This window comes from Alligator mississippiensis, chromosome 1 (genome assembly GCF_030867095.1).
Source record: "Alligator mississippiensis isolate rAllMis1 chromosome 1, rAllMis1, whole genome shotgun sequence".
In the NCBI taxonomy this organism is placed as follows: Eukaryota; Metazoa; Chordata; order Crocodylia; family Alligatoridae; genus Alligator; species Alligator mississippiensis.
The window spans coordinates 228,643,149-228,670,402 of NC_081824.1; the positions used below are offsets into that span (position 1 = coordinate 228,643,149).

A 27,254-nucleotide genomic window follows, 5' to 3' on the forward strand; every position below is an offset into this window, starting at 1 on the left:
GCCCACCCCCTACAGGTCCCTTCCCAGCGCTGCCACTGCCTGCCCCGAGCCCAGCGTGCAGCTGCAGCCCACCTGCCCCACACAAATCTGGGGGCACAGGCCCCGCCGTTGTACCCTCCCAGGCTGCATGCAGCAGCAAGAGCTGCCCACCACTCACACCCCCGAGACGAACTGTGGCTCCATCCAGCACCTTGCCCTGCCCCAGCTGGGCAGCATCTGCCCCTGCCCCACTTCCTCCCTCACCACAGAGGGTGTTGATCTGCCCCCATGCCCCTTCCCTCCCCTTCCACCACAACCGATTTACCAGCTGCACACAGCTCTTCAAGCTGCTGGGGTGTGCTCTTGCTGCCTGCATGCTACGCTGCGGCTGTGCACACACATGGGCATTTATCAGCCATCAGGCTGATTTCTGATATGGCCAATTTTCTTTATATTGATGCCGATCCGATATTGGACTGATGCATCAGTGTATCTCTACTCCTTACACCTTCTTCAAAACCAGGGTAATCAGTCTCAGAAAAGCAGGGAGCTTTTCCCTGGCTTCCTGCTGGTCTGCAGAAAGAACTTAGCCAGAGAAAGTCTAACTGGAGAAACCTCTCCTGGGAGTGTTTTAACTCCAGTTGTTTCTGGGTTATTTTTCTCACAGACTGGTCATTTTTTATCCTGGACAAAAAGCCTGAACAGTTGTACACTTTTGGCTTCTACCAAAAGAACAGCAACTCACCCAATAGAAACTAAACATCCATACCTAGCCTAAAACACAGGTCCTGTGAAAACAATGGTACCTCCATGGTCTATGATATCTCCCTCCTGAGCCCAGGATGGCTGCCAGGAAACAAATACTATCCACTCACTCCTGATCTGTGCACACCAAAGCCTAGCAACAATCAAGCACTGTAACCAGCTTACTGTGGCCCTGAGTACACAAGAAGACTGAGTGCATCAAAGCACAGAGAATCAATCTTCAATCAAATGCATAAGGTCCCAGGCCGCTGAAAGTCTACAGCACAGTTTTCCATAACATACTCTATATGACATTAAGCATGGATATTTTTTCAGAAGCTGAAGTTACTGCAAAATATGCCACTCATGAAGTAGCTTATCATGCTAATCACACAAAACAATAGTGTTCCATACCTCAATTGGCAGCCAGCAAACTTCTAGATAGAGTTCAGGTCATTTTAAAACTTTAAGACCTGTTTATCACATACAATGCCAATCTCTCTGTACAATACTATGATAGCTGGAGCTCTCCCAGGTCTTATCTAAATAGTTTTTGTACTGCTTTAGCTAGAATGAGATCATTTAAGTATTGCAGTTCCACTAGCACGGACAAAGTTATATTGGTTTAAAGATGCTTATATACCAGCATAGCTTATTCCCAAAAGTGTAAGTATGTTTCTAAATAGCCATCAACATGGGAAAAGAAAAGAGTCAGAAAAAGGTTAAGCTTTCAAAGCAGTGATTAATGATTACAAGAATCACAATACCAGAGGAACTGGATGAACAGGACATACCTTGGGAAACCCAGGAGAGGGTTACTGCTTCCATGTCCCAGGAGCCCAAGCCAGGCAATCTTTACTTATTACCCAAGAGTCACAAGCCGGCCAGCTCAGGACACCCCATTGTCTCTGGTAGTGGCACTCTCATGGTGGGAGTTTCTGACTATGTAGACTCCATCCTATTCCCATATGCCAGGGGTTTTTAACCTTTTTTAAGGAGTGTACCCCTTCTGGGTACACTTCTGGTGGAGCGGCGGGGGAGGGGGCTAGTACACGTCAGTGTAGCGCGGTGATGGATGGTAGCGGCTGTCACTGCGTGCAAACTCCTCCTCCTCCACTGCATCTGGCCGACCGGGCAGCACCTGTGCGGCCCATAGTGGGGAGCTGCTGCCCTTGCCCCCCGGCTTCTGGGAGGCAATGACACAGGATGGTGGGTGGCAACACTCCATCCCCGCCTGCCCATGTGTACCCCTGAGCCCCTTTCCAAGTACCCCCAGTTGACAACCCCTGCCATATACCACTGGAGATGCCAGCTATTTGAAAGACACCACAGATTTTTTAAAGAAACTGGCCTCCACTAACAAGCTACTAGTTAATGCCATATTGGCTACCATGGATGTCATGTCTCTGGAGACCGCCATCCCCCCATGAAGACAGATTACAAGCCATAAAGATCACTATCTCCAACAAGAAAATTACTTCAGTTTCCATTATACTCTCCAATTTTGTCCACACACACACACACACACACACACACACACACACACACACCCCACCCCCCATTTCAGGTCTGGAGACTCTACAAACGAACGGCACTACCATGGGCACCATATGCCCCCCCAGAAAACCAGCATATTTATAACAGACCTTGAAGTTTGATCCCTCCACAGTTGCACTCTCATCCCCATGATCTACCTAAGGTACATTGATGACACCTTCATTGTATTGACACATGGAAAGGACTCTCTACAGAAATTTCACTAAGAATTTAAAAACTTCCACCCCTCCACCAAACTAACTCTGGAACTCTCCATGCAGCAGATTTATTTCCTAGATACTACAGTGATGGTTTGAAATGGCTACATTGCCACCAAGTACTGGAAACCAACTGGCCACTACAGCTACCTTCATACCACCACCTTTCATCCTAAGCACACAACAAAGAAGGATCTGGCCAAAGTAATTACGGGACCCCTGGTGAATCTCTTCCAAAACTCATGGTGCTCTGGGGAGGTCTTCAAGGACTGGAAAAGGGCCAATGTTGTGCCCATCTTCAAGAAGGGGAAGAGGGAGGACCCAGGTAACTATAGAACAATTAGCCTAGCTTCTATCCCAGGGAAAATCCTGGAAAAATTCATTAAGGAGTCTATGTGCAATAGACTTGCAGGAGGTAGGATTCTGGATGACAGCCAGCATGGCTTTATTGCAGGCAGGTCTTGTCTTACTAACCGCATCTCTTTTTACGTTCAGGTGACTCGCCACCCGGATAAGAGAGAGGAGGTTGACATTATATACCTCAACTTCCAAAAAGCTTTTGATCTGGTATCCCACGATGTTCTTGAGAAAACTGGAAGACTGTGGGCTTAACTGCGAGACAGTCAGGTGAGTAGGCAGCTGGCTGTGGAGTAGGACCCAGAGAGTTCTAATGAACGGATCTGTGTCATCTTGGCAAGAAGTGCCCAGTGGTGTCTCGCAGGGGTCAGTGCTTTGTCCAGTACTATTTAAAATATTCATCAACAATTTGAATGTGGGGGTGAAGAGCTCACTGGCCAAGTTTGCAGACGACACCAAGTTATGGGGGAATGTGGTCATGCTTGAAGATAGCCTGCAAATCCAGGAGGTCCCTCGCCATTTGTGGAGGATATGTTCCGGAGATCCCCGTGAATGGTGAAATCCGCGAATACTGAAGCGGCTCCCCATCAGACCCCACAGCTGCCCACTGCTCCCTCGCCCCATTGTTCGCTGAGCTCCCCCACAACACCTGGGGACTGACCCCTTCCCCCCAAGCACTGCCATGGCTGCTTTCGGGGGAGAAGATGCTGCCACTGCCGCCGCCTCCTTCCATGTCCCCGGCGCTTGCTCTCTGCCCACCTCCCGGCTCTACCCTCCCCTGCAAATATTTGAACCTGCGAATCTGAAGTTCACGAATAGCGAGGGTTTTCTGTACAGGCGAACCTAGACAGGCTTGCAAGTTGGACAGACCAGAACCAGGTTAAGTTCAACTTTGAGAAATGTAAAAGTGCTCCATTGGGGGATGAACAATCCTCTGCATGCCTACAGGCTTGGCAACGCCAACCTTACCAGCACTATGAATGAAAGGGATCTAAAGGTAATAGCAGACCACAGTATGAACGTGAGCCGGCAATGCAATGCTGTAGCCAGCAGGGCTAACAATACCCTGGCATGCATCAATCAATACATCTCTAGCAAAACCAAAGAAGTGATTCTCCCACTCTACCTGGCACTGGTGAGACCGCAGCTGGAGTACTGCGTCCAGTTCTGGGCGCTGCACTTCAACAAGAACGTGGTAAAGCTTGAGTGTCCAGAGAAGAGCCACCTGTATGATCAGAGACTTGCGTGGCAAGCCACACAAGAAAAGGCTAAGAGAACTGGGACTCTTCAGCCGGAAAAAAAGAAGGCTGAGAGGGGACTTGGTAGCAGCTTACCACTACATCAGAGGCATATATCAAGGGCTCGGTGAACAACTGTTCACCAGGGCACCTTTGGGGAAAACTATGAGTAATGGTCACAGACTCCTGGAAGATCGTTTCAGACTCAACATAGGTAAAAACTACTTCACAACTAGGGTGTCCAGACAGTAGAATAAGCTCCCTCCAGAGGTGGTGCAATCGCCTACCCTAGAAATCTTCAAGAGGAGACTGGATGGTCACCTTGCTGGGGTCACCTGACCCCAGTTGTCTTTCCTGCTTGGTGCAGGTGGCTGGACCCAATGATCTTTGGAGGTCCCTTCCAGCCTTATAATCTATGAACCTATTAACTAAATCCATCATCTACAGCCAACAGGGACTCTGTGTACTGTCCCATTATCTGGATTAGTTTTTGTGACTGTTTCTTTGGGTTTACCGCTCGTTTCCTTGTTTCTCCCAGGACTGCCCCATCTCCTTCTCCACTCTCTCTCCCCCCGCACTTCCTTTGTCATTTGTCTTTCTCTCTTTCTTATACTCTACTTTCTGCACATCCTTTCACAGCATCCAATGAAGTGAGCTTCAGCTCACAAAGCTTGTGCTGGGGGTGGGAGTGCAGGGAGTGCGTGTATTCACATACACATACATGTACACTCACCCACCCCCTACTCTGGTTAGTCTATAAGATGCAAGTCTGCCCTGCCTTCTATAAGTATCATGACAGGGAGTACTACTAGTTGCTTCAGGCTATATTTAATTTAGCTAAAAACTTTTCATAAATAAAATTGTTTTTTCTTATTTTCTACTTCTCTCTCAAACACCAGGCTATACCACAGTCACTCTCAAATGGGACTCCATGCAATCCTTTTAAGGGTGAAGCAGGGTGTGACATGGTAAGTGCATCCTCCCCCTGGGTGCATGAAGGTAAGCTGGGTAATATGTTCATTAGTTTTTTAAATGGTATGTCGCTAAATTCAGAAGTTATGGAAGTGTGCCTTGCAGCTAAAAAAAAGTTGAGAACTACTATTGTAGAAGCAGACCCAAGGCACACACACAAACAAAGCCTGATTTACCAATAAGGATAACACCTGAATGATCATGACTGCTCACCTGGCCACCTGGTGAATTTCTTTCTGAAATCAGCAAAATTCCAAACATTTCTTTTACTTCTTCTGTGAGCAAAACATTGTGTTTTTTCAGGAATAAAATGTGTTTGCTTAAGCGCTCCCATAACATGGCAAAATCCAGTGACTGATCAGACCTAGAAAATAAGTACAAATGCAAGTAAAATGACAGACAGTGAGTAAATAAAATGTAAAAACAGCCATCTCCCATACTATTCATATCTCTTCATTTAGCTCTCCATGGTCAATGAACTAGCATTAACTACTAAAAGCTTCACTTGTAATCAGGGCCATCCCAGGGGGGGGACTGTGGACAAACAGGGGAGACCGCCACACAGACAGTGTCATACAGGCCCTGCTGTGGCTGCCTCTGGCTCCATGGTCCAGCCACTCACCACCCCTGACCCCCCAAGGCCCCACATGGGCTGATATGCCCCATGTCCCGCACACCCCTAAGAACAGCTCTGCTTGTATTATCCTGTTTGAAAGCACAAAAGAACATTTCTGTCTATATATTTTGTCCCTTTTTACTTGGCAATTTTTTCTCCTTTTGCAGCAAAATAGGATAAAATAAATCTAACTCCTTCTTATGGGCACTCACATGCCTGCTAATTAATGACTTTGCTGCCAATCTAGATGCATTTAATAATGTATTATATAGAATCATCAGAAATGACTAAAACTGTCAATGTATATGAAGAATGTGGATTCTATGAGGCTTTACACTGGCTTTAAGTTTGTTCATTTACTTGGCAAATTGCAAAACTCAGAATTTCCTAAAGGGTCTTCCAGTCATCACTGCAATTTAGGCACTTAGGAAGCCATGTATAACTAATCATTGTATAATATGTGTTATTCATACTGTATTTACTGTAAAAATGAAGAATTCAAAAAACAGTAACATAGCTGTAGACACCAGCCCAGCAAACACTTACATAGGTGCAACACTTTTTTCATTTCAGTGGTCCCAATGACTTAAATATGGAGATAGGCAGAAAAAAATTCTTCTCTTGAGAAAATTTGAGATTTTGAAAATATTTCCATCCCAAATCAGAAAAGAAGCTTCTTTCATAGATTTCATAGACATTAGGGCTGGAAGGGACCTCGGAAGATCATCGAGTCCAGCCCCTGCCCAAACGGCAGGAAGTCAGCTGGGGTCATAGGATCCCAGCAAGATAAGCATCCAGTTTCGTCTTGAAGGTGTTCAATGAAGGCGCTTGAACCACCTCCGGTGGCAGGCTGTTCCAGACCTTGGGGGCTCAGACAGTAAAGAAATTCTTCCTTATGTCCAGCCTGAAATGATCTTGTAGTAGTTTGTGACCATTCGACCTAGTCATCCCTTGGGGCGCTCTGGTGAACAAACGTTCCCCCAGATACTGGTGGTCACCCCTGATAAACTTGTAGGTGGCCATCAGATCACCCCTGAGCCTGCGCTTTTCCAGGCTAAAGAGCCCCAGGGCTCTCAGCCTGTCATCGTAGGGTCTGCTTCCCTGACCTCTGATCATGTACATGGCTCTTCTCTGGACTCTCTCAAGCTTCTCCACATCCTTTTTGAATTGTGGAGCCCAAAACTGGACGCAGGACTCCAGCTGCGGCCTCACTAAGGCTGAGTACAAGGGGAGACTGACATCCCGGGATTTGCTTGAGAAGCATCTATGGATGCAAGCCAGTGTTTTGGTCGCTTTACTAGCTGCAGCATCGCATTGCAGGCTCATGTTCATCTTGTGGTCAATGATGACCCCCAAGTCTCTTTCTTGCATAGTGCTAGCCAACAAAGCACCGAGCCTATAAGGATGCTGAGGGTTTTTTTTCCCCAAGGTGGAGAACCTTGCATTTATCGGCGTTGAACACCACCAGATTCTCGTCCACCCACTTGCTGAGCCTGTCCAGGTCAGCCTGGATCACCCGCCTGTCTTCTGGTGTGGATGCTTTGCCCCAAAGTTTGGTGTCATCGGCGAACTTGGCCAATCCGCTTCTAACTCCAGTGTCCACATCATTAATGAAGATGTTGAACAGTATGGGTCCAAGGACAGAACCTTGGGGGACCCCACTGGTCACAGGACACCACGATGAGTGACTTCCATCAATTACTACCCTCTGGGTCCGACCCCGGAGCCAATTTTCCAGCCAGTGGATCGTGGAGGACCCAAGGCGACAATTGGCCAGTTTCTCCAAGAGGTGATCATGGGAAACCAGATCGAAGGCTTTTTTGAAGTCAAGATATATGACATCAATCTCTTCTCCCTTGTCCAGGTGATAGGTCACCTGGTCATAGAAGGAAATGAGATTGGTCATTCTTGTGCCATGTTCTAAGTGTTTCATTAACTGCATAAAGGCAACTTCAGCACACATTAACTACTTAAGTCTTGAAGACATTCCAAGTGTCCTTACCAGCACACACAGCTTATCACACCATTCAATTTTGGAACTCAGAGCTTCTGATGTGCCTACATTCAAGCCTGCACACATGGCAAAATACAACTAGGAGAAGATATTTCCACACCTAGGTTCTTTTCTGATTCACAGTGCTCACTGGAGGTGCACAAGCTCCACCTACAGTTCTGACGAGGCCCTAAAAGTAAGCAAGAAACCCCACCCGCACATCTGTCTAACTCACATCAAGTGCACTGATTTCAACTCTAGGGCAGTGGTAGTGCCCACTTTATAGCCAACAGGCTGGTGCCCCACAGCTGGCAACTTTTTTGGAAGCTGTGGGTTGGAATGACCCAGCTCAGGTCAGAGGCTGGCTGGCAGGCAGTTACTAGAACCTGATCACCACTGCTTCTCCTCACTGTGGCTCAGGGGAAGCAGCCACTGCCGCTGCTGTCCCTGCCACAGCACAGGAGAAGACTCTCTCCCCATCTCGAGGCTGAATTCAATGACAACCTCCAGCCTAGTCACTAGGTACTCACTCAGTAACATGGAGGCATGAAATATAGACCCTCCTCAGCCTCAGGGGATCTGGCCTCACACCTTCCACTTCTCAAGAAAGGGCCCTAACCAGAAGGCTATACATTGTGTGGGTGGGTATATCTGCCACATCACTCCTGCTAAAGCTAAGCCACTAAAGCAGACAAGCGTACAGTGTACTCGTGGAGCACAAAGGAGAACTAAAAAAAGGAGCACAACTATGGCATACTGGTCATTTCAGTTTTTTAACCAATGACTGTAATTTAAAATCCATAAAACAGTACTGAGGGCGAAGCTTAGCACCCAGGACCAGAGACCAAGCATATTTTTGAGAACTCAGTGTCTGAATATGAAGTCTTACTTCTGCGAACAAATGTTTTTTAATGGGCTGGTAAAGGCATGAGTTGTGGGGGCGGGGGGTGAGGAAAGAGACAAATAAGAGTCTCAAGGCTAGTCAAGAAGTAAATTGTTAAGAAGCAAAGCAGCCCACCTGCTCTCCAGTTAATCTGTTTTCAAGTGGATACAAACTGAGCAGCATGCACATGAGCAATGAGGCTATCTGCAAGTATGTATTTGTAACCTTTGCCTAACATCACAAATGTGCACACTGGGCACTTCCCAACAAGCAGGAACATGCATTCCCTGGGGACAAAGAGCAACAGCATGTATTTGTGCCGCTTGCTAGTTGTCCCCTGGGAACACCCCTGCATGTGTGCTCTGGCACATGGCAGGTTGTCCCGGGTGGGGTAGGAGAGGCTGGGGCAGCACCTAGACTGGCCCCAGCAGCCATTCCTGGGGGCGCCTCCCAAGGCTCCAACAGCAGTGACCTAGGTGTGTGGAGCCTAGCTGGCAGCTAGAGTGCAGCTCTGGCCAGCCAGGCTCTGGTTTTGGGTGGTGCACGCTGCCACTACTTGCGCCGCTACACTATCTTCTAGCACGGGTTTTTTTGACACAGGGATCACCTGGTGTCACAAAAACCCCACCACGCTGCAAATTAGCAACACAGCGAATGCCTTCATGTGTAGCACATGCGGTTCACGGTGCCACAGACAAATCTGTGGTGTTGCAAACTGCATGTGTGTATTCATGGAGACATGGCCATGGAGTATAAAGCTTAGACTTGATCAAAATCCTGTTACACTTCAAAGAATTTTTTTTTTTTTAAATGGAGCAAAAACAGTGTGACTTGGTCATGTTCTTCAGTGACAAAAGATACTGAAGGATATGACCAATTCAAGTTACAAATTTCAATCACATTTAGTGGTCTAGTCCAGGGGTGTCAAACATATGGCCTGTGGGCTAAATATGGCTAAAAGCACTGTTTCAACCAGTCCACCTTCAGATCCTTGTAATTCTGATTTGCAATCACTCACCTTTGAAACAATAAAAATAACATGATGGGATGCCCTCAGTAAGCTGTGCTATTCCTGAATGAACAGAAGTGGTTACTGCTGAAACACAAGCATCTCACAGCCCAGAGAGGCACACTTGGAACAGAGTGCAAGTCTTCTGCCTAGCAGACAACCTACACTAAATGACTAGGCAACACAATAAGCACTTTCTTCCCTGTTGAAAGACATTCCATGTACCTTTCTGGTCTGTGCAGGCACACAATATAATAAATATAGTATGACTAAGTGAGGAGGCACAATCTTTTAATAATACATTTAGAAGTGGTAAGGGGTCTTAGCCCCATGTTCTCTATTTACACAAATGAAAGACAATAAACTAAATCAACACAAAATTTAGTTTTATATGAAAAGGGTCTACATATAACATGTACAAAAGGAAATAGGTTAATCAACTTTTGGTGAGAAAAGCTCACTTAAAAACAGACCAGTAAAACAAATAAACAAACAAACATACATACATATATATGTATGTGTATACACACACACACATTAGTTTCAAGTGAGCTCTTCTCACTAAAAGTATATGCATGTATGTGTGTAATATATATATTACACACATATACTTGATTTAAATGATAGAGAGAGAATTCAATTGAGTGTATTTTACACACACATTTTACAGGTTAGTTTATACATATATGCTCAGTTTAATCTTTTGGAGCCATTAAATCAGATGGTAGGCACTGAAATATGTGAAGGTCACCCCTTGGAATTCTTTAATTTTAATATGAACTGTAGGTTTAACTGATATTCTGCTTTCTTTTTATAAACCTTTAGAAATAATTTTGGACAAGTCAAGTAAGAATGTTAATCATATTATCACACAGTTTTGTGTTTGGTACCTGGCTTGCTTTTCATCCATAATTCTACCTCTGTCGTTAAGTGTTTTCTCAGGTAAGAGACATCCATTGAATGTGCTTTGTAGCAATCTTTGAAGCTGATGAAGGACAACTGCTTCACATGCCTCAAGGTCTTCTTTTTTCAAATTTTCAGTTTGATTACAAAAGCTATAAAATAAAACAGGTGCTACTTGAAATGTTTATGTAAGCCCAGACAGACAACTAAAACAGGCATAGATATAGAATCTGTAATAGTTCTCATGGTTTATGGAATAATTAGTAATATAATCTAGGCACAAAATACAGCCATGACAATGTTGTTCCACAAAGACATTAAACAGAGCAGTGCATTTTGAAAAAAAAACTTTTTTTTAAATAAAATCTACAAGTAAATTTAACATGTGAACTCCCTAATGAGGTGGATGCTGTCACGCCAGCAAAAAAATACTTTCAGTGAAAGAAATAAAACACTAGTTGAGCTAAACCATCCTTTCAATTGGTTTTAAAAAAGCAAAAATTTTATACCGTGTTATAACAAGATTAGACGGTGTAAATCATTTTTGTCCACCAACACCTTTATGGATGGTATATGCAACATTTGCACCACCTACTTTTGGAGATAACATTTGAATGAATTTGACTTGGGAGACAATGGCTTTAAAGCTGTGGACCACTGCAAGCTGGATGGAACTAAAACTGAAACAGTGCAGATGTCATCTTCCAAGTTGTAGTAAGCACCATACAAACACACAACTGATTAATGAGCAGGGATCTGGGTTTTCTGTTTGCAACGGAAAAACCTAGATTTTTCTCTTATAAAAGGAGAAAAATGCAGGTAACCATGGATTTCCCCTTGCAGGTTGGCAGAGTTTCAACCTGCAAGGGGCTGCCTGGAGCTGGGGGGAGCAGGAAGATGGCAATCATAGGCAGGCGTGCCACGTGACAGGCGTGTCCCATGACGCCCTGATATGCCACCTATGGTGTTGCCTATGGTTGGCCACCCCCCCCCCCCAACCTAGGGTGGCCATCATAGAGAACAGACTGGTTGTCTTCTGTCCTCTACTGATACAAAACCAGACACCTTTATGTCCTCTATTTTTCTCTTCAAGAGAAAAATACAGGACATAAAGGCATTGGCACTGGGGTTTGTATCAATAAAGGACAGGGTAGCAGAAAACCGGAATGTCCTCTATGATGGCCGCCCTACCTCCACCCCATACACCCACCCCCTTCCCCACACAATGGGGGGCTGAGGCCTGGAGGCAGGGGGCAGCAGGTCAGGAGTGAGGGGCACCAGCAGGACTAGGGAGGATGTGAGGCTGCAGGTTGGGAATGAGGGGCAACAGCATATGAGGGCTGCTCAGCACCACAAAGTAAGGGGGGGGGGGGAGAGGAGGAGGAGAACAGCCACAGCCAAACCCACATCCTGGTGAGTGAAGAGGGGCAAATTTATCTGATTTTTCCATGATAAAAAAGCCAAAATCAAACACCAAAATACACAGGTATTTAGAATGTATTTTACTGTAATGATTGAGACACTTGTAGGCTTCCAAATTGCTTTAAAAATGTTAAAGCATCTCAGTAAAACATGGTGTTCAACTAATACATATATACATGCATAGTAGTGTTTAATTTTAATCATGGAAAAAATGCTGGATTTGTATCAGAGAATTTTGGATTTTTAAACACAGAAAACCAGGATCCCTGTAATGATTAATCCCAGTGAAGTCACTGGAATTGCTCCCAAGCATAAACATTTAGCATGTGCACAAGTGTTTGCAGAAATAAGACACAAACTCATGGTCTTGGTTTGCAGGTTAGGGGAAATGCCACCATGAAAGCAAATTTCTGATGGTGTGCACTGTCCAAGCAAAGCATTCTGAATTAATTTGGAAACCCTTCTCAGGACTCCCTAAAAGAAAGCCGTAACATATACATATACACACATACACAATTTCTTTTGCATAGCAGCATTTAATTAATTAAGCCAACCATTAGTAAAACAAAAGTAACAAGAACTTTCACCCCAGTGCTTCTATGACTAAGGAGAGTAGAGCAGAGCACTGAATGGCAAGTTTCAGGCAGGAACAAGATAATGTGACCCCACTATTTAGATATAATCTTTGTTACCATTTGGCCTTTAGCGCACTTTTCTGCTGGCAACAAAAGGAGGAATTCCTTTAACGTTCTTCGTGCCATTTCCCCATATTAGCATCAGAATCACTGTCCACTTTCAGAAGGAAAGATGCGTTTGGTTAACCCAGTTTGCTCATGGAACAGACTATACAAACAATGATATCTTTCCTGAATTAAAGTCTACAGCTCCTGAAGACATACTTTAGCCATACGGTGTCTGTTAACACCAGCGCATCAGAAGTTCACTGTTAGTACAGACACATAGAGCTGTTTTGGGGGAGAGGTCTCTCTAGCCCCCTCTACACATGCAGGTAAAGGTGGGATTGGATCTAATGCATGATCCACACAATCATGACCCCTGCCGTGCCACATGTGCAGGGCTCCCCCTGCACTGGCAAGAAGCAGGCACCCACAGCTGAGAGCTCCGTTTGCTGAAGGGGCTCCCAGCCACGAGGGGCCACACGAAGATGGGACCAAGAGTCCCACCACCTGACAGGGGCTCCGAGTCCTGGCTGAACCTCACACATCAGTTACAGGATCTCTCAGTCCCAGCTGCACCTCATGTGAGCTGCGGGACTCGGTCCCAGCTGTCTGCAAGATACATCCAGGACCCAGAGCCCAACGTGGGCCAGGGGTTTCATGCATCCCCAAGCCTTGGGGGTTTCAGGCTGGGCACTGTGGCTGGAAGCCCTGTCAGCTGATGGAGCTCCCAGCTGCAGGGGAGGCCCTGCTACATGTATAAATTAAAGCTTCATAGCAACAAGCTATAAAAAGTTAGTACACATTTTTGAGATCTAACTTAATAGCTGCTTGAACCTTTTTATCATGTGATAGCTACTTTGCACATGTAGCTGGTCTCCAGATAATTGAGCAATACCTGTAAAATGTAGAGAGAGCCTCTGTCTCGGCCTCTACCCCTTGGCACCCAGAGGGTAAAGACAACCAGCTCCTATCTCAAAAGATAACAGTTCTGTTGTCAGGGGTAAAATTCCAGTCATTACTCACTCAAACCAAATCCAAACTTTGTAGTTAATCAACATAACATAGTTATACCATAAAGAAATGTTTATTCATGGACCTTATAATGAGAGGACATAAACTAAGCAAGCAAATATAGAAGAAAAGATCTAAAAATAAGATATACAATACTCTTCTCTAATTTCTACTTTGTACATTAAAGTTTTAATGGTCAAGCTGAACTGAAAGTTACATTAACCTTATTAGCTGCTTCATTTTTGAGGCACTTATGGTTCCACTTTGGTACAGTGTCATGTATTCAGGGCCTGCTTTCTCCACCAAATCTTCTATGAACTGCAATAAATGGGAGAATCCTTCAAATGATAAACAATCCCTGCAGAGAGACAAGAGACAACGCTCTAAAGCCGTTAAAACCCAATTCCGCAGAACAAAGTCAGGCAGACACAGGTAGATAAAATTTGCCTTTGAGCAAACAGTATAATATTTTGATTTCTATCCTTATTTTAGGCTTTCATTCACAGGTTTACAAAATAGCTAAGACACTTGATAAAAAGACTGAATGGAGGCAGACTCCTAAAATGAAGTAAGCAAATATGGTAAGAGAAGGCACAGATATGAGATAGACAACTCCATAAATAATAACAGCTTTTTAAAAAGGTGCTAGAGCTGCCACTGTATAGCTAGTAAAACTGAGAATTACCCCTTGGCAAATACTGCTTTAGCTCCACACACACAAAAAAAGAGCTTCCTTTGACTCCAATAATTCTTTCCCATTTCTGCTGGTGGTCTCTCTTTGTGCATTTTGGATTAGATGTTTTGACAGCAGCAGCACGCGTTTTATTTTTAGTTGGGGTGAGTATTGGTCCCTGAAAACAAAACATCCCTGTTTTCTGGGACTATCTTGTGCTCCCGCCAATTTCATTGAAAACTGTACTTTGTTCTGGTTTTTAGAAACCTTGGTAGACTTGTCCACAAAGAGTAAGAATCCTTAACTATAATCCAGTACACAGCGCCCCAACCCAGCATCAGATCTCTAGTTCACAAGGTTCTACTGCTCACATACCACTTTTCACCCCTTGATGTCAAAGAGCTTCAAAAGGACACACTGGATCCCAGAGACAATGACATTGGTAGTCAGGTGGCTACCATGCACACATGGGTTGATGCATGCTATTGCCCATTCCTCCCCACCCTTCAAGGTCCCCCAACAAGAAATTTTGGGCCAACAATCCTCCATATGTTCAGGCATATTAAGCAGGAGAAAAAGAAAAATGTGGCTGTCAGAAGAGATGGAGTGAATGTGTGTATCCATTTGGGAAAGTGACCAGTCACCCTGAATGTTCAAGGATAGGTCCGAATGTCAGGGCTGTGTCCTAGCATCCGGAAAGAAAATCCTGAAATAGGATTTCTATTTTGAATTTGAAAGATTGGCCCCAAATCAGCCAGTCCCCCAACCCCAAAAGGTTCCCACAGCACTCAGCAACACTCTGTCACATCTGCTGAGTGACAGAGCCCCAGATGGGTCTAATCATCTAAGTTAGTCTAATCATCTAGCCAGTTAACACAGCTCCCCTCAGGAGCAAGCTCATTCTTGTGGTGCTGAGCCCAGGTTAGTTAGCTCTGGCTTTCAAAAAAAACTCAAAACAAAACAAAACAAAAAGCTAATAAGCCTGTTCACAGGTTTGTACTAAGGTGGCAACATGAACCAGAGCTGGATGTGTAGACCGCTTCAAGTCCCAAAGCACCCTGAACTATGTCCCAGATTTTTCTACACAAAGGTTGGTTGCTTTACATTTTGGTCTCAATGTCTGTTACAGGGAACTGGATTTGATAGCCTAAGTAAATGGTGCTCAGCCCTTTGGCTTCACACGCCAGATGAGGAGTGGTGTGAAGCCGGTCTATGGGCTGGATTGGGCCCTGGTGCCCAGTGTTGACCCCTCCCTGCCCCACACACTGGAATCAGGTCCCATGGGCCTGGTGCCCAATGCCCCCCACCCCACCATGAGGACTGAGCCACAAGGGCCCGGTGCCACCCCCTCCTGCCCTCACATGCCAGGATTGGGTCAGTGCTGCCCCCCTCCCATCCCCCCACAGAGCAATTGGGCCCCGGCACCACCCCATCTGGCACACAGGGCCTGAGGCTCCTCATGGGTAGAGAAATTTAGCAGCAGGACAGCAGTGCCACTGCTCCCCAGCCACCAAATTTCTGGACCCACAGAGAGCTCCACTGGATGGATGACATGGTAGCATAGGCCACATCTAGTCAGCAGACCAGAGGCTGAGCCCCCCTGGTCTAGGGGGTCATTTCCCAATTCTACATTTCTTGGAAGCATGTGAAATATCAGTGAGAACCCAATCTGAATATATAAATGAAAAGAATACAAAAAATGAGTTAGCACAAGACAATAATAAAAGGGGATCCAGAGGGCTGAATATTGTTTCTTCCATTTAATGAAAAAACTTTCTAACACACACTTCTGGGAAGCCTGGGGTAAAATAATAACAAGGAATTTTAAAGTTATTGGATTAGATTTACAATTTCTACTTTTACCATCAACTTCAATAGATCAAAGTAAGGCCAACAATGAACACTTCTGAAAGTCTCACTAGCAGCAATGCAATTATTATTGCTATAATTGTTAGAATTATAGTTAGTGATAACAGCAACCTGCTGCTGACTTTTCTGAAATGTTTCTTAACTTTGCAGCTTAGCTCAGCTCCCAAATGATCATCCTACAGACTCTAAATGTGGTTTGCTGGGCTTGCTCAGGGGAGGCGCTTCTTAGACATTTGTACCTTTAAGTGAGGGAGACAAGGAGCACAGGTCAAAATTTACATTTTATAAAGACTTGGTGATGGAGCATGCCCAGCATACTCAGGAACAATTTTCAAATGTCTTAACTTCAACAATCAAGCCCTTTTCCCCTCAAATCAAAATAATGTTATAAATCCTAAGGGAGATTTATCTTCATATCAAATTTCGACTTTCCCAATTTCTGCCTTTCTTGATCAAAAGGTAACACCAGAATTTACCAACTTATAAACTGTATTTTTCTACCTCGTCTCCTTACTCACAAATAGCTCAAAAGGAAGGTATTCATGTCAGTGGCGATGAGGAGGGCTGTTTTGTTTTACACATACTTATAACCCCACTAACCATCTCTGAAGAGTGAAGAAGTATGGGAAACTTTCAGTTCCAAAAAAGTGAGCATTTTTTTTAAAGTAGTGAGTGTCCCCAGGAAGTTAAAAGGAAACTATTGCATTTTAAGAGAGGCCTGCAAAGGTTTTGTTTTTTTTAAAAAGAAGATTTGATCTCTCCTCTGCTTCTTTATTATGTATAAAAAATGCTGAGAAAGCTGTGCTTATTTTGAGGTTTGTTTTCTTGACTGTGCAGGGTTATTTTATTTTTAAAAAAATATGAAAATGATCAATTCCCTCTTTTCTGAAAGGATGAGGACTTTAGTGGAAGACCTGCTAGCAATCTCAGAATGTGTATTTTATAAGATCTTCTACTTTCATTGAAGTGGTGGGGCTGCTGAAAGCTTAATGGACTCACACTTTTTCCAAAATGTAAATTAGATGTTGAAATTAAAATCTGATCAAAGATCCCTTTCCCTCTCAATTGTTCATCCTGCAGTGGTGTCATCATTTAACTTTTTCTTCCATCAGTCTGCCATGCTAGCTGGGGCCTGGAAGCCTCTAAACTAAAAATAACTCTCATAGCGTGCATCCAAACAAGCGTGCATATGCAGGGGCACGTATTTCCCCCTGCACAAAAAGCAGCGACACATTTGTGCCACAGCATCTTGTCCCAGGCTTGCCCCTGCATGTGCGCTCTGGCACATGGCAATCTGACCCGGGTGAAATAGAAGAGGCTGGGGCCAGCACCTGTGCTGGCCACGCCAGCCTTATCTCGGGTCCTGAGGGCCTCCCAGGGCAGCAGCAGTGCTAATTTGGCTGCTTGGAGCCTGAACATCTTCCAGTATCAAATTTTGGCACTGCACTACAAATTAGTAGTGTAGCACATGGGTGCGTGTGCACCACGTGCAATTTGTGGTGCCTTAAACAGTTTTGAGGCACTGCACGTGCAAGCTCTTCTGGACACACCCATAAAGAGAAAAACAAAAAAAGAGAGCACAAGCCCCTGATTTTTTTCTGTTTGAAGGTCACCTGTATGTGTAAGAGGATTCTGCCTGCACCTGCTGTAATATAAATGCCTGTGCTGGATAAAAATAAAATGTTCAAAGTTAAAACAAAGACAAGAACATCTTTCCCTGGAACTAAAGGAATATTATATGCACAGATTTGTAAATCTCTGTGCGATATAAAGGTCACAAAAATGTTTCTTCTCAAGACAAAATGGTTACAAGACTATCATTGTTGCCTTTTGCTGAACTATTTTTCCTGCAAAGGAAAGTAATACAATAGACTTTCAGTTTCTAAATATCCCTATGACAGGCAGAGTTTATAATAATTGGATTAAATTACAGTTGGGCCTGAACTAAAGACTTAGAGCTGAGCGCATCTGAAAAGTGAAACAGATACTTCCAAATCCAGATCTCCCTTCTGCAGTCTGGGTCCACCCACAGTTAAAATATGTGCCTGCTAGCCCAATAGAAACCCTTTACATGAAATACGTTTCAATTACACAGCCTAACACACAGATTATCTTCCTGTCATAGCATATATTGAAACCCTATGTAAGAACAGATATACAGGAAGAGCCTGGACAGTTTTAATGCTCTTACAAAGTCAATTTGTTCCAGAGATAATGTCTTAAAATTACTGACACATTGAGCAATTTGGTTCCTTTACGTTCACTAACAGAATAAATCTAGTGACCACCTACAGGTACAAAAATTAAACTGAGACCTAGCAGGGATTTTGATGAAGCTACACTTCTATAATGATGCAAATTAAGATTTAAACATTGTAACAATAGACCATTGCTAATCCTTTTACAGCGGTGTAAATAGCTATTCAGATTTTGATTTCAGACCGCCTGCTTTGTTAAGGAGTTTCAACAGAAGAACTCCACGAAGCAACAACACAGCTGGGCTAAAAGCTTTATCTAAGAAGTGTGGTAACCAAAACAAGACTTTTTTTGTAACATATACTAGCATGTTATATTTTGTTCATTTTGGAAGACTGGTCATGATCCCTCATATAAAAAGGTGAAATATAATGTCACTGAATTCTGCTAAGCTCCACTGCAATGCTGAAATACACTTAGAGCCCTGTTTACCCCTAACAATGTTTGCAAACAATGAAAAAATTAAGTCTGAACAGTTCAGGTTTTTAGATTTTTAATACATACAATAGTACCACAGAGATCACATATGCAGTTAAACAGTGCTTTTTCTTTACTAAAAAGTAACAAAACCTGTATTTTAGTGGCTAGCTCATTTCCTATTGTTTTACTCCCTCTGGGTGGTCTTTCCAGGGTGCCACTTGAAGGGAATACAATAATAAAAAGAAGGGGAAGGAAGGGACACCAACATAAAGAAAAACAAAATGTATGACAATCTGCAGCAGGCTATGGATCAGAGGTCAGCAAACAAGGGGTCCTTCTCTTTTACAGGTTGCTTCCTGGAAACAGTCTGATTAAGCTGACAGCTTGAATTATGTGTTACATTTTGTAATGCACCATCCATCTGCGCTAAGTCCTCTTCAATGCAGCTGAAGCAACATAGGCATAAGCTCTGCCTGCCCCCCCTTCCCTTCACGATAGGCCTTAAAATAGTCATCATCTTTCTGTGCACTAATTCTCAGAGTTTGGGGTTTTTTTAAGCCCTTAAATAAAGGGTTGGTTGGCTTTGAGGAATGGTAAAAGGATGTGGAACCTTTCACCTCAAGTTCACCAGTTCAAATCTGTAACAAGTCACTAGAGACCAAAAGTTGTTATTTGATAGCTGTTCAATACCTTACATAGAATGAATTGCAGGTCTTAAGTACCATTTCTAGTAAGCAAGGTGACATCATGTAACCTACAACCAAAATGAGCAAAACCTAAAATACTTGTTGACAGTCTCATCAGAGAAACCAAAAATTGAACAGGTACCGAAACAAACTATTTAACTACCCTATTTGGTAAATTCAACCCATAATGAGGGTGATGGTGGAATGTTCTAAAGACACTTGAACTGTCCATATCTTATGGAAAGAGAGAGAAAAAAAATCATCTGTCAATCCAAAATTGTACTAAATTTACTTACTGATATTACGTTTTGTTAATTTTAATAATCTGAGCACCAAAATGGTTTCATTCAGTTGTTTAGGAAAGTGCTACACCTAAGTGTGCATCCTTGAGAGAGATAACAAGCTTTTAAAAACCTGTTATCATAGCAGCATCACTCATTTATTTCTAGTTAACAGCTTGTCAGTATTTCCAAGACAAACATCATACTTCGAACACTTATAACTGGGCTGTAAAAATTCACTCTTGGGTAAAATGTGACATGCAAAGGCTTGTCTGAAAGACACTTTTTAACGAAAAAACAAAAGACCTGGTTGCAATCATATCCGTGGAGGTTAACTATGAAAGGCTAAACTGCTTCTCCAGTAGCTTTGATACAGATAATGTCAGTTGTAAGCCAGTGACTTATCAGTGCGCAATAAGGTGTTTTTTTTTCTTTATGGCTTGGTTTGGTTTTAATTGAGCAAAACAGTGACCTCAGAACTGTTTGTCTGTGTGTTCTCTTTTCCACCCCACTTATTAATTCCAACCAATAGGTCTGAAATATACAAATGAACCAAAGAGGAAAGGTAATGAATAGAAGAGTTAGCACCGACATTACAAAGCCATTGCTTAATAAAGTACTGATACACCAAGAGGATGCAAACTATTTCACTTAAATAAAACATTAATACATTTTTTTCATAATTACAAGCCCATTTCTCCAAATGCAGCCAATGTACTAGCCTTTTCTTATTTTAAGTAAATAATAATTCCATGGAATGTCTGACTGTTAAAACAAGCCATTTAGAGATTAGAAGACCACCAATAAATATACATTCAGACCACACTACAAAAACAGGTCTTGTGTGTGGTATGTGTGTGTGTGCATATGTGGGCACATATGTGCATAAATATATGCATGTACATGTATATGCATAAAAGCATACTTATAAAAGTTATTTTTATTCATCTATGCATTCCACAAATTCATTTATTAATCACTTAATAACTTTGCAAATGGGTTCTCCTTCCACTTGGCAAGTCACATTGAAAACTACAAAAACATTAAGGTTTCACTTTCAGGAGTGGGGGACAGTGGATCACAATACTTCCAAGTAGTAAACTTGGCAATTAAAAACCACCTGATATTCCATAGGGTCTGTCACAGATACAAGTATTTTCTATTCCACCTTCATTTTAATTTAAAAAACCCCCCCCTAATATGGGTATCTTCTGCAGAAGCATGCAAAATAGTGATCACATTTTTGTGACCTTGAGAAACAGAAACATTCAACTTGACATAATTTTAAAGAAAAATCTTTGCATTCTGTGTTCAGATAAATTCTAGAAATATAGTAATGAGACCAATGAAAGCTTCCCTGCAAGTTGCCCAGGCTTCAAGAACACCATACAATATTTCAATCAGTTTATCAACAGCTAAAAATAACTAGGATCTACAGGGACAGAACAAAAGGCTAAATTACCACTGGTTCGGCTATGACTCTTCTGGCAAAAGCAAATACTTTATCAAACTTTCTTATGAAGTGTTATGATTAACAGGTATTGTACAGAAGAAAAACTGTGTAAAAGCTATTTAGATGAAAATTAAATGAAATTTCCTTAGTAAGCTATGGTCTGATCCATGGTTTGCAAATTTAAAATAATGTAGTTACAGAAGTGTATTTTAATAGGAGTTTATATTTTTCTGTGCTCAACTCATCTTTTATAATATAAACTGCTACCAAAATCATTATCTAGTAAGATTACATGCACATGTGCCTACATAAAAAGCACAGATATGTTAAACACACAGGTACAAATCACCAAAGAGAAAAAACTGGCAGCAGGGAAACTGGTAAAAAAAAACAAAAAACCTCTACAAGCCTCATTCATTCTTGTTGGATAAAAATGCTGTTTTTGTTGGCTGTAAGTTTCCTTCTCAACCTAATGCAACAATTTTTATTCCTATTCTAATCCATATGCTTCTACTCACCACCTGATATTTAACCATTTAATCTTTAAATATTTTTTGTGACTTGTTCAGGAATAAAGGGAAAATTCCAATAAAAGCTAGAAAGCTAATGGAGAGTGCATGTGGAAGAAAAGGGGCTTTCCCTAAAAATGTTGCTAGCAGGAAGACAGGACCCTTAATTATAAGGCTGGGCAGCAGGGGGAGCTGAATTGAGCAAGAGAAGCAAAGGGAAAATGCAGGTAAATGTGCCACTGAAGAAAAGTAGGCATTGTCAAGTTCACAGCTAGAACCTTTCCAGTTAGATACTAGAGACAGCAAAAAGGAAGAAAAACAGCTGATGGAAAAATAAGGTAAAGGAGGGAACATGAGGGAAGGAAACCTTGCAACAGAAACTGGTTACGATCAGCCAGGAGTGGATCCAGAGAGGTAAGTGGTATAGACGCACTTCTCTGTTTAGCCAACCAAGTTGAGGAGCAGCAACTGGAGATTTTTTATTTAAGTTCCCAAAGCAAGTAAGATTCTCTCCACTTCCCCCCCCCATGCTCAGTTGCACCTGCCCTCCCCTTCCCTGTCCCCCCCCCCGCTCACCACTGCTGCCATTGCTGGCTGCCTCCGGGATGTGGCAAGGACAGGGGAGCTCCAAAGACATTGCTGCCCCCTCCAGTAGAGCTCCACATTGAGTTAGGCTCAGTCAGGAGCAGTGGCAGCAGCAGGCAGGTCCCTCCTCCCCGCCCAGTCCCCATAGTGTTTCCTGCCAGCTCAGGAGCAGGCACAGAGGAAAGGAACCTAGCTGCTGCTACTGCTGCCATGTCTAGCCAAGCCTGGTTCCAGGTGCAGCCTAGCTGCAGCGGGGCAGAATCCCTCTGCAGCCCCACCACCAGCCCTGGGTCAGCTGGGGCAGTGGCAGGTGGGGGAAAGGGAGAATGGAAGAAGAGGGGAGGGACTATGCTGCTGAGCACAAAGAGAAAAAGAAGGTGTGGAGGGAAGATTTGTAGCTGCTTGAGGGACTTAAAAGGAAGTCCTTGGTTGCTGCTCCTGCAATATAGTCTACCTGCTGTGGTATGGCAGGGTGAGGAGAAGCTAGGAGCTGGGGTGCATCCACCCCTGCAGCACAGGTTGCTGCTCCCACACACACCCTTTCTGAAATCCTGGTTCTGCCCATGTGACCAGCAGTACTGGATGACTTCCCTGAGGAATCAGGGAAGTGGGGAAAGAGCCGGGAGAAGAGTAAAGAAGGGCCATCCCTTTGAGAGTGGAGTGGAGAAAGGAGGCAGAATGGAAGAGGCAGAACAACGTAACAAGGCCCACACAAACAAACAATTTTGTGAGATTAAAATGTCTGTGGCATAATAAGCATGCCATTCCTGTTCTGTTACAGTAACACATTCCATCCAAATGGAGGGGGCCAACCACAAGATACAGCAGGCTCAGGAGACAACAGGTGTTTTCCTGCATGACTGACTTGGCTCCAGTATCTATCCTGTGCACCAGCTCACCCCCTGCAATTGTGGGTCATATTTCCCTAAACATCCACTAGAGCCCATGAGACATTCCAATACTAGAAGAACATGGGCTATACAAAAGTACATAAAAGGACTTAGTGAACAAGCAATGCATTTCTAGGCAATAGTTATGTATCTCTTGAATGGGGCCTGAAAGTTGTTAAGTAGAAGGGCTAGGGTGTTTAACTACCAGAAAAATGTAATTACCTCAAAAGACTCTGCCTGGACAGCCATAGCTATCATCACATTCAAGGCATGCATTTAAATAAGGGAAACCACTAAACACTTGCATTTAATGAAGAAGACAGAAACAGGCATAACAACAAATTGTTTGTTGATTTCCAAAATGAATTAATTACAAAATACACCTCTTATCAAGATGCTTGCTTGTAAGAGGTAAGAAAGTTGGCTACTCATGTTTGTATTTTACTATAATGCATTGGACAGTCACTAAGAATGAACCCCCCCCCCCCAACAATTAAAGTATAGTCAGAAAACACATAATGGCTTACTGCATTGTTGAATTCGCAGAAGGATCATCATCTGTGGCACCAGTCTGCAAAGAAAAATGGTCTTCTGTGGGTTGGATTCCTTTTTCTTTTTTCAAGTTAACAGATTTTAAGGCCATCTTGCTATCCACATCTCCTAAGCCATCTAGTTGGTCAGCCGCATTTATTATTTGATCCTCTTCGCTCACAGAAACTGTGAGGTCACTGCTGGTATCTAAACTTTCATTCTCCAGCTCCTGTATGTCTCCAGTGGGCCACAGGTTACCTGTATTATGATCTGAATCTGAAATAAAAAGTGACAAGTATTACCAGCATATTAACACTATTGCAACAAAATATATGTAACAGTACTGCAACAGGGCATAGATACTGTTTAACACATTCACCAACTTCACAAGAAACATGTCATTCGTACATTATAAATCATCTGCCATTTATGCAATTTTTTTCAGGAATCCCCTAGGCATACCCATTTTCCATTTGTTCCATTAACATTCTGGCATAGTGAGATGGATGCAACTGTCTGAAACCTACCAATATGGTACTTGAGTCTTGTAAAGAGGTCTTACAGAGCAACGCAAACTGCTCTCAATAAGCAACACGATCTGCTCTCAGATCACTTGTTTTGCTGTAATCAGAGCTCTTCCTGATTTAGAGAGAAGGGACTAAGTTTGAGCGCTGTACTTGATTTTGTTCTTAAATCATAGGTCACACTATGACAGTCAGACAAGGCTTGGAAAATCCACTTGCTGAAGGGGAATACGAATTATTCTCACGTGAATGCCACTGATTTCTGAAAAATAAGCTCTAACTCTCCAAAAGGTGCTACTCATAATGCTTGCACAGATGACCTTTCAAAAACAGGAACTGTGACCAATGGAAATCCAGATTTTCCACAATATACAAATGCACTCACCTTCATGCTGCTTAACAGAGGTGCAGGGGAAGGGGGAGGTTAGGAGGCTTGGTGCTTCTGCTTGGTGGGGAGGTATCAAAAATAGCCTTCCCAACAGAATGTAATTTACTCAGCTACAAAGTAGGGAACCTGATCGCAGCCAGTCTCCAAGCTAGCTGGAGTCTCGTTGTTCCTTAAGGCACTACTGCTTGTTCTGGGGCACACTGGGGATTAAACCTCAGTCCTCTGCCACCCTACTATAGGGGAGGGGACAGAATAAAGATGTATCTAATAGTAGTGAGACAAAGCCTAACATTAAATGTACTAGTACAATTGACCAGCACAGAGTTAAACTGCAGTAGTGGGGAGGCACAGCATTCATATCTATTTTGGGGGAGTGGGAGAACAGAAGGTGATTGATTCTTGAATAGAAGTGAGCAGGTATTCACTGAGGACTGAAGGATCAGCCAGCTAGAGACCAGGGTCCAAAAGCCCATGCAATTAGGAGTACCCATTACTAACCAGCAGAAGACCATGCTGAAGCATATGGCTAGAACCACTGATTTATTTCAATCTGCCAAGTAGACAGTAGGCAATCTTTTCCATGAAACACTGTATACAGCTCTCTCAAAGATACTTTAAAAAGACTTTAACCCTTCTTTCCAGTAACCCATTGACAAGCAGTTTATAACCCTGGAAGTAAATATGGGGAAACTCAATCAGAAATGGACAAAACCCAGTATTTTCCCTATATTTACTGCTAAGAACACAAACTGCTACACTTGATCTTAGCCAAAAGGCCAATGTACCACTAAATCAAAGCTTATTTTAATGACAGAGTCTCCAAGAACCGACAAGTTTTCTTTAAGAGAGAATGGCTTCCCAACTGATAATCACATGCAGCTTTTCACTTGCATGCCTCAAGTTTGAATACAAAACCAAGAAGCTGGCAGCAAGCTGATTCATTTTATTATTTTGATACAATGCACATAACATTAAATGTGTTGTTGGCCACAACCCAGTTCCTAAGAGGCAGATGTCCACTTTACAAACAGCACTTGCACAACTTGTTAGTCTACCTCAAGAATTTTAGTAGAGTGTCTTTTTAAGATCTGAAGATTGAATCATTCTTTATGACAAAAAGTAGTCCTTGCAAGGCAAAGCCGAAACAGTTATTCACTCCCAATTGATCTGAATCAAGAGCTGTCTTTGTGTCTTTAATACATAATTTTCAAAGTCCTACAATGGATAAGACACTAAGGCTGCATCCAGCTGAGCATGGCCATGTGGTACGTGGTGCTGCAATCATGTCCTCACATTCAGATGTTCCGTGAGCTGCAAGGGAATGCTGCCCATGTGTGTGCTTCTATGCTTTTTATTCCCCATGGATATATTTGACCCCTGGTTATCCAGGGGTCAAAAAAACCCATGGGGGAAAAAAAAAAAGCAAAGCAGCGCACACCACTCAAAAGCGGAGCTGGGCCACCCAGAGCCACACTGCAGCTGCTGGCCAGGCTCTGTTTGACAGAATTGCCACTGCTGCAGCCCCAGGAGACCCCCAGGACCTCAGGTAAGGCTGCTGGGCCAAACATCCATGAACATGTGGACAGCAGCCTAAGAATGCACTTCTAGAAAGCCTGCACATAGTTCTGTTTATAAAAAGTTTCAATTTTGACTCCAGTTTTTGGAAAATGTCAATCTGTTGAAACAAGAGCTTTGTAGATGATTCTCAGGTGCTTAGGCCTAGGATAGCATTTCTGGCTCAGTTTTGTTCCAATGCAGAAGAGAAAAATGCTTTGAAATCTCATACATTTTCACAGACAACAATTTCTTTTCCAACTCCACACACACGTACATTTATGGCAACTAGGTTACTCTTGACGTACTATACTTACTCTTAACCCCACAGACACTTTTCCTATGGCCCAGTCTTTCTCTGCTCTTTGGAGAAACTTTTCTGTGACCTGTGTCCCACCCCACAGAAATACTCACTAGTGCTGCTGTTTACAGGGATTGTCCTAATGGAAACATGCTTATTGTGCTTTTCTGGCCAACCTGGAGACACTTCAATGCTTCCCAGAGCCCTCCATCTGGTTTCTTCTGCTCACAGTCACTTGGGTAATTGCTTGTGCAGTTGCCCACTACAAAATTTTGCCAATAAGGAGAAAAATCTCAGTGTGCTCCCAGTAGCTCCACAAGAAAGGCCATTTCCTCAACACTTTCCTGATGCCCAGCTTGCCCATCTGCTGCTTAGCAGAGACAGGGAGTTAGCTGTATTATTCTGAAGTCTACCCTACCTTTTATCCACTATTTAGTCATCCTTCATGGCATCTGTGTGTTTTTCTATGCTTTCCTCACAAGGGGGAGTTCACTGGGCCTCCTGAGTCTGCTTTCATGCTGCTGGCCTCTGGGCTGCAAGTACAGAGATCCTCCAGAATTCAAAACAGCCACAAAGATGGAGACAACCTACTGCCCCAAGTCTCCTCTCAGAGATAATGGAGGAGAAAGGCCTGAAAAACTGTCTTGGGGAGGGAGCAGCATGCTGGAAGAAAAGGCAGCTGCTGTCTGAGGCTTCTAATCAATGCAGGAACAGAGATTTCTGCCTGCAGGCATGGAAGCTTTACACATTAGCTGCCTTCCCTTACTGCTCAT

At 43.3% G+C, this 27,254-nt stretch overlaps 1 protein-coding gene across 3 annotated transcripts in view; it reads right to left on the bottom strand.

Annotated features, from left to right (window-relative positions):
- KIZ (kizuna centrosomal protein) overlaps positions 1–27,254 on the bottom strand; it is a 111,444-nt gene that overhangs the window by 44,139 nt on the left and 40,051 nt on the right. For 2 of the 3 annotated variants that reach the window (XM_019491029.2, XM_019491028.2), the window contains 4 exons: positions 23,711–23,990; positions 13,785–13,919; positions 10,436–10,600; positions 5,258–5,408 (listed from right to left, as the gene is read on the bottom strand). In XM_019491029.2, coding sequence (XP_019346574.1) covers positions 5,258–5,408; positions 10,436–10,600; positions 13,785–13,919; positions 23,711–23,990 — 731 coding nt within the window. The remainder of the gene's footprint in view (positions 1–5,257; positions 5,409–10,435; positions 10,601–13,784; positions 13,920–23,710; positions 23,991–27,254) is intronic. The other variant, XM_019491031.2, reaches the window with a different exon arrangement.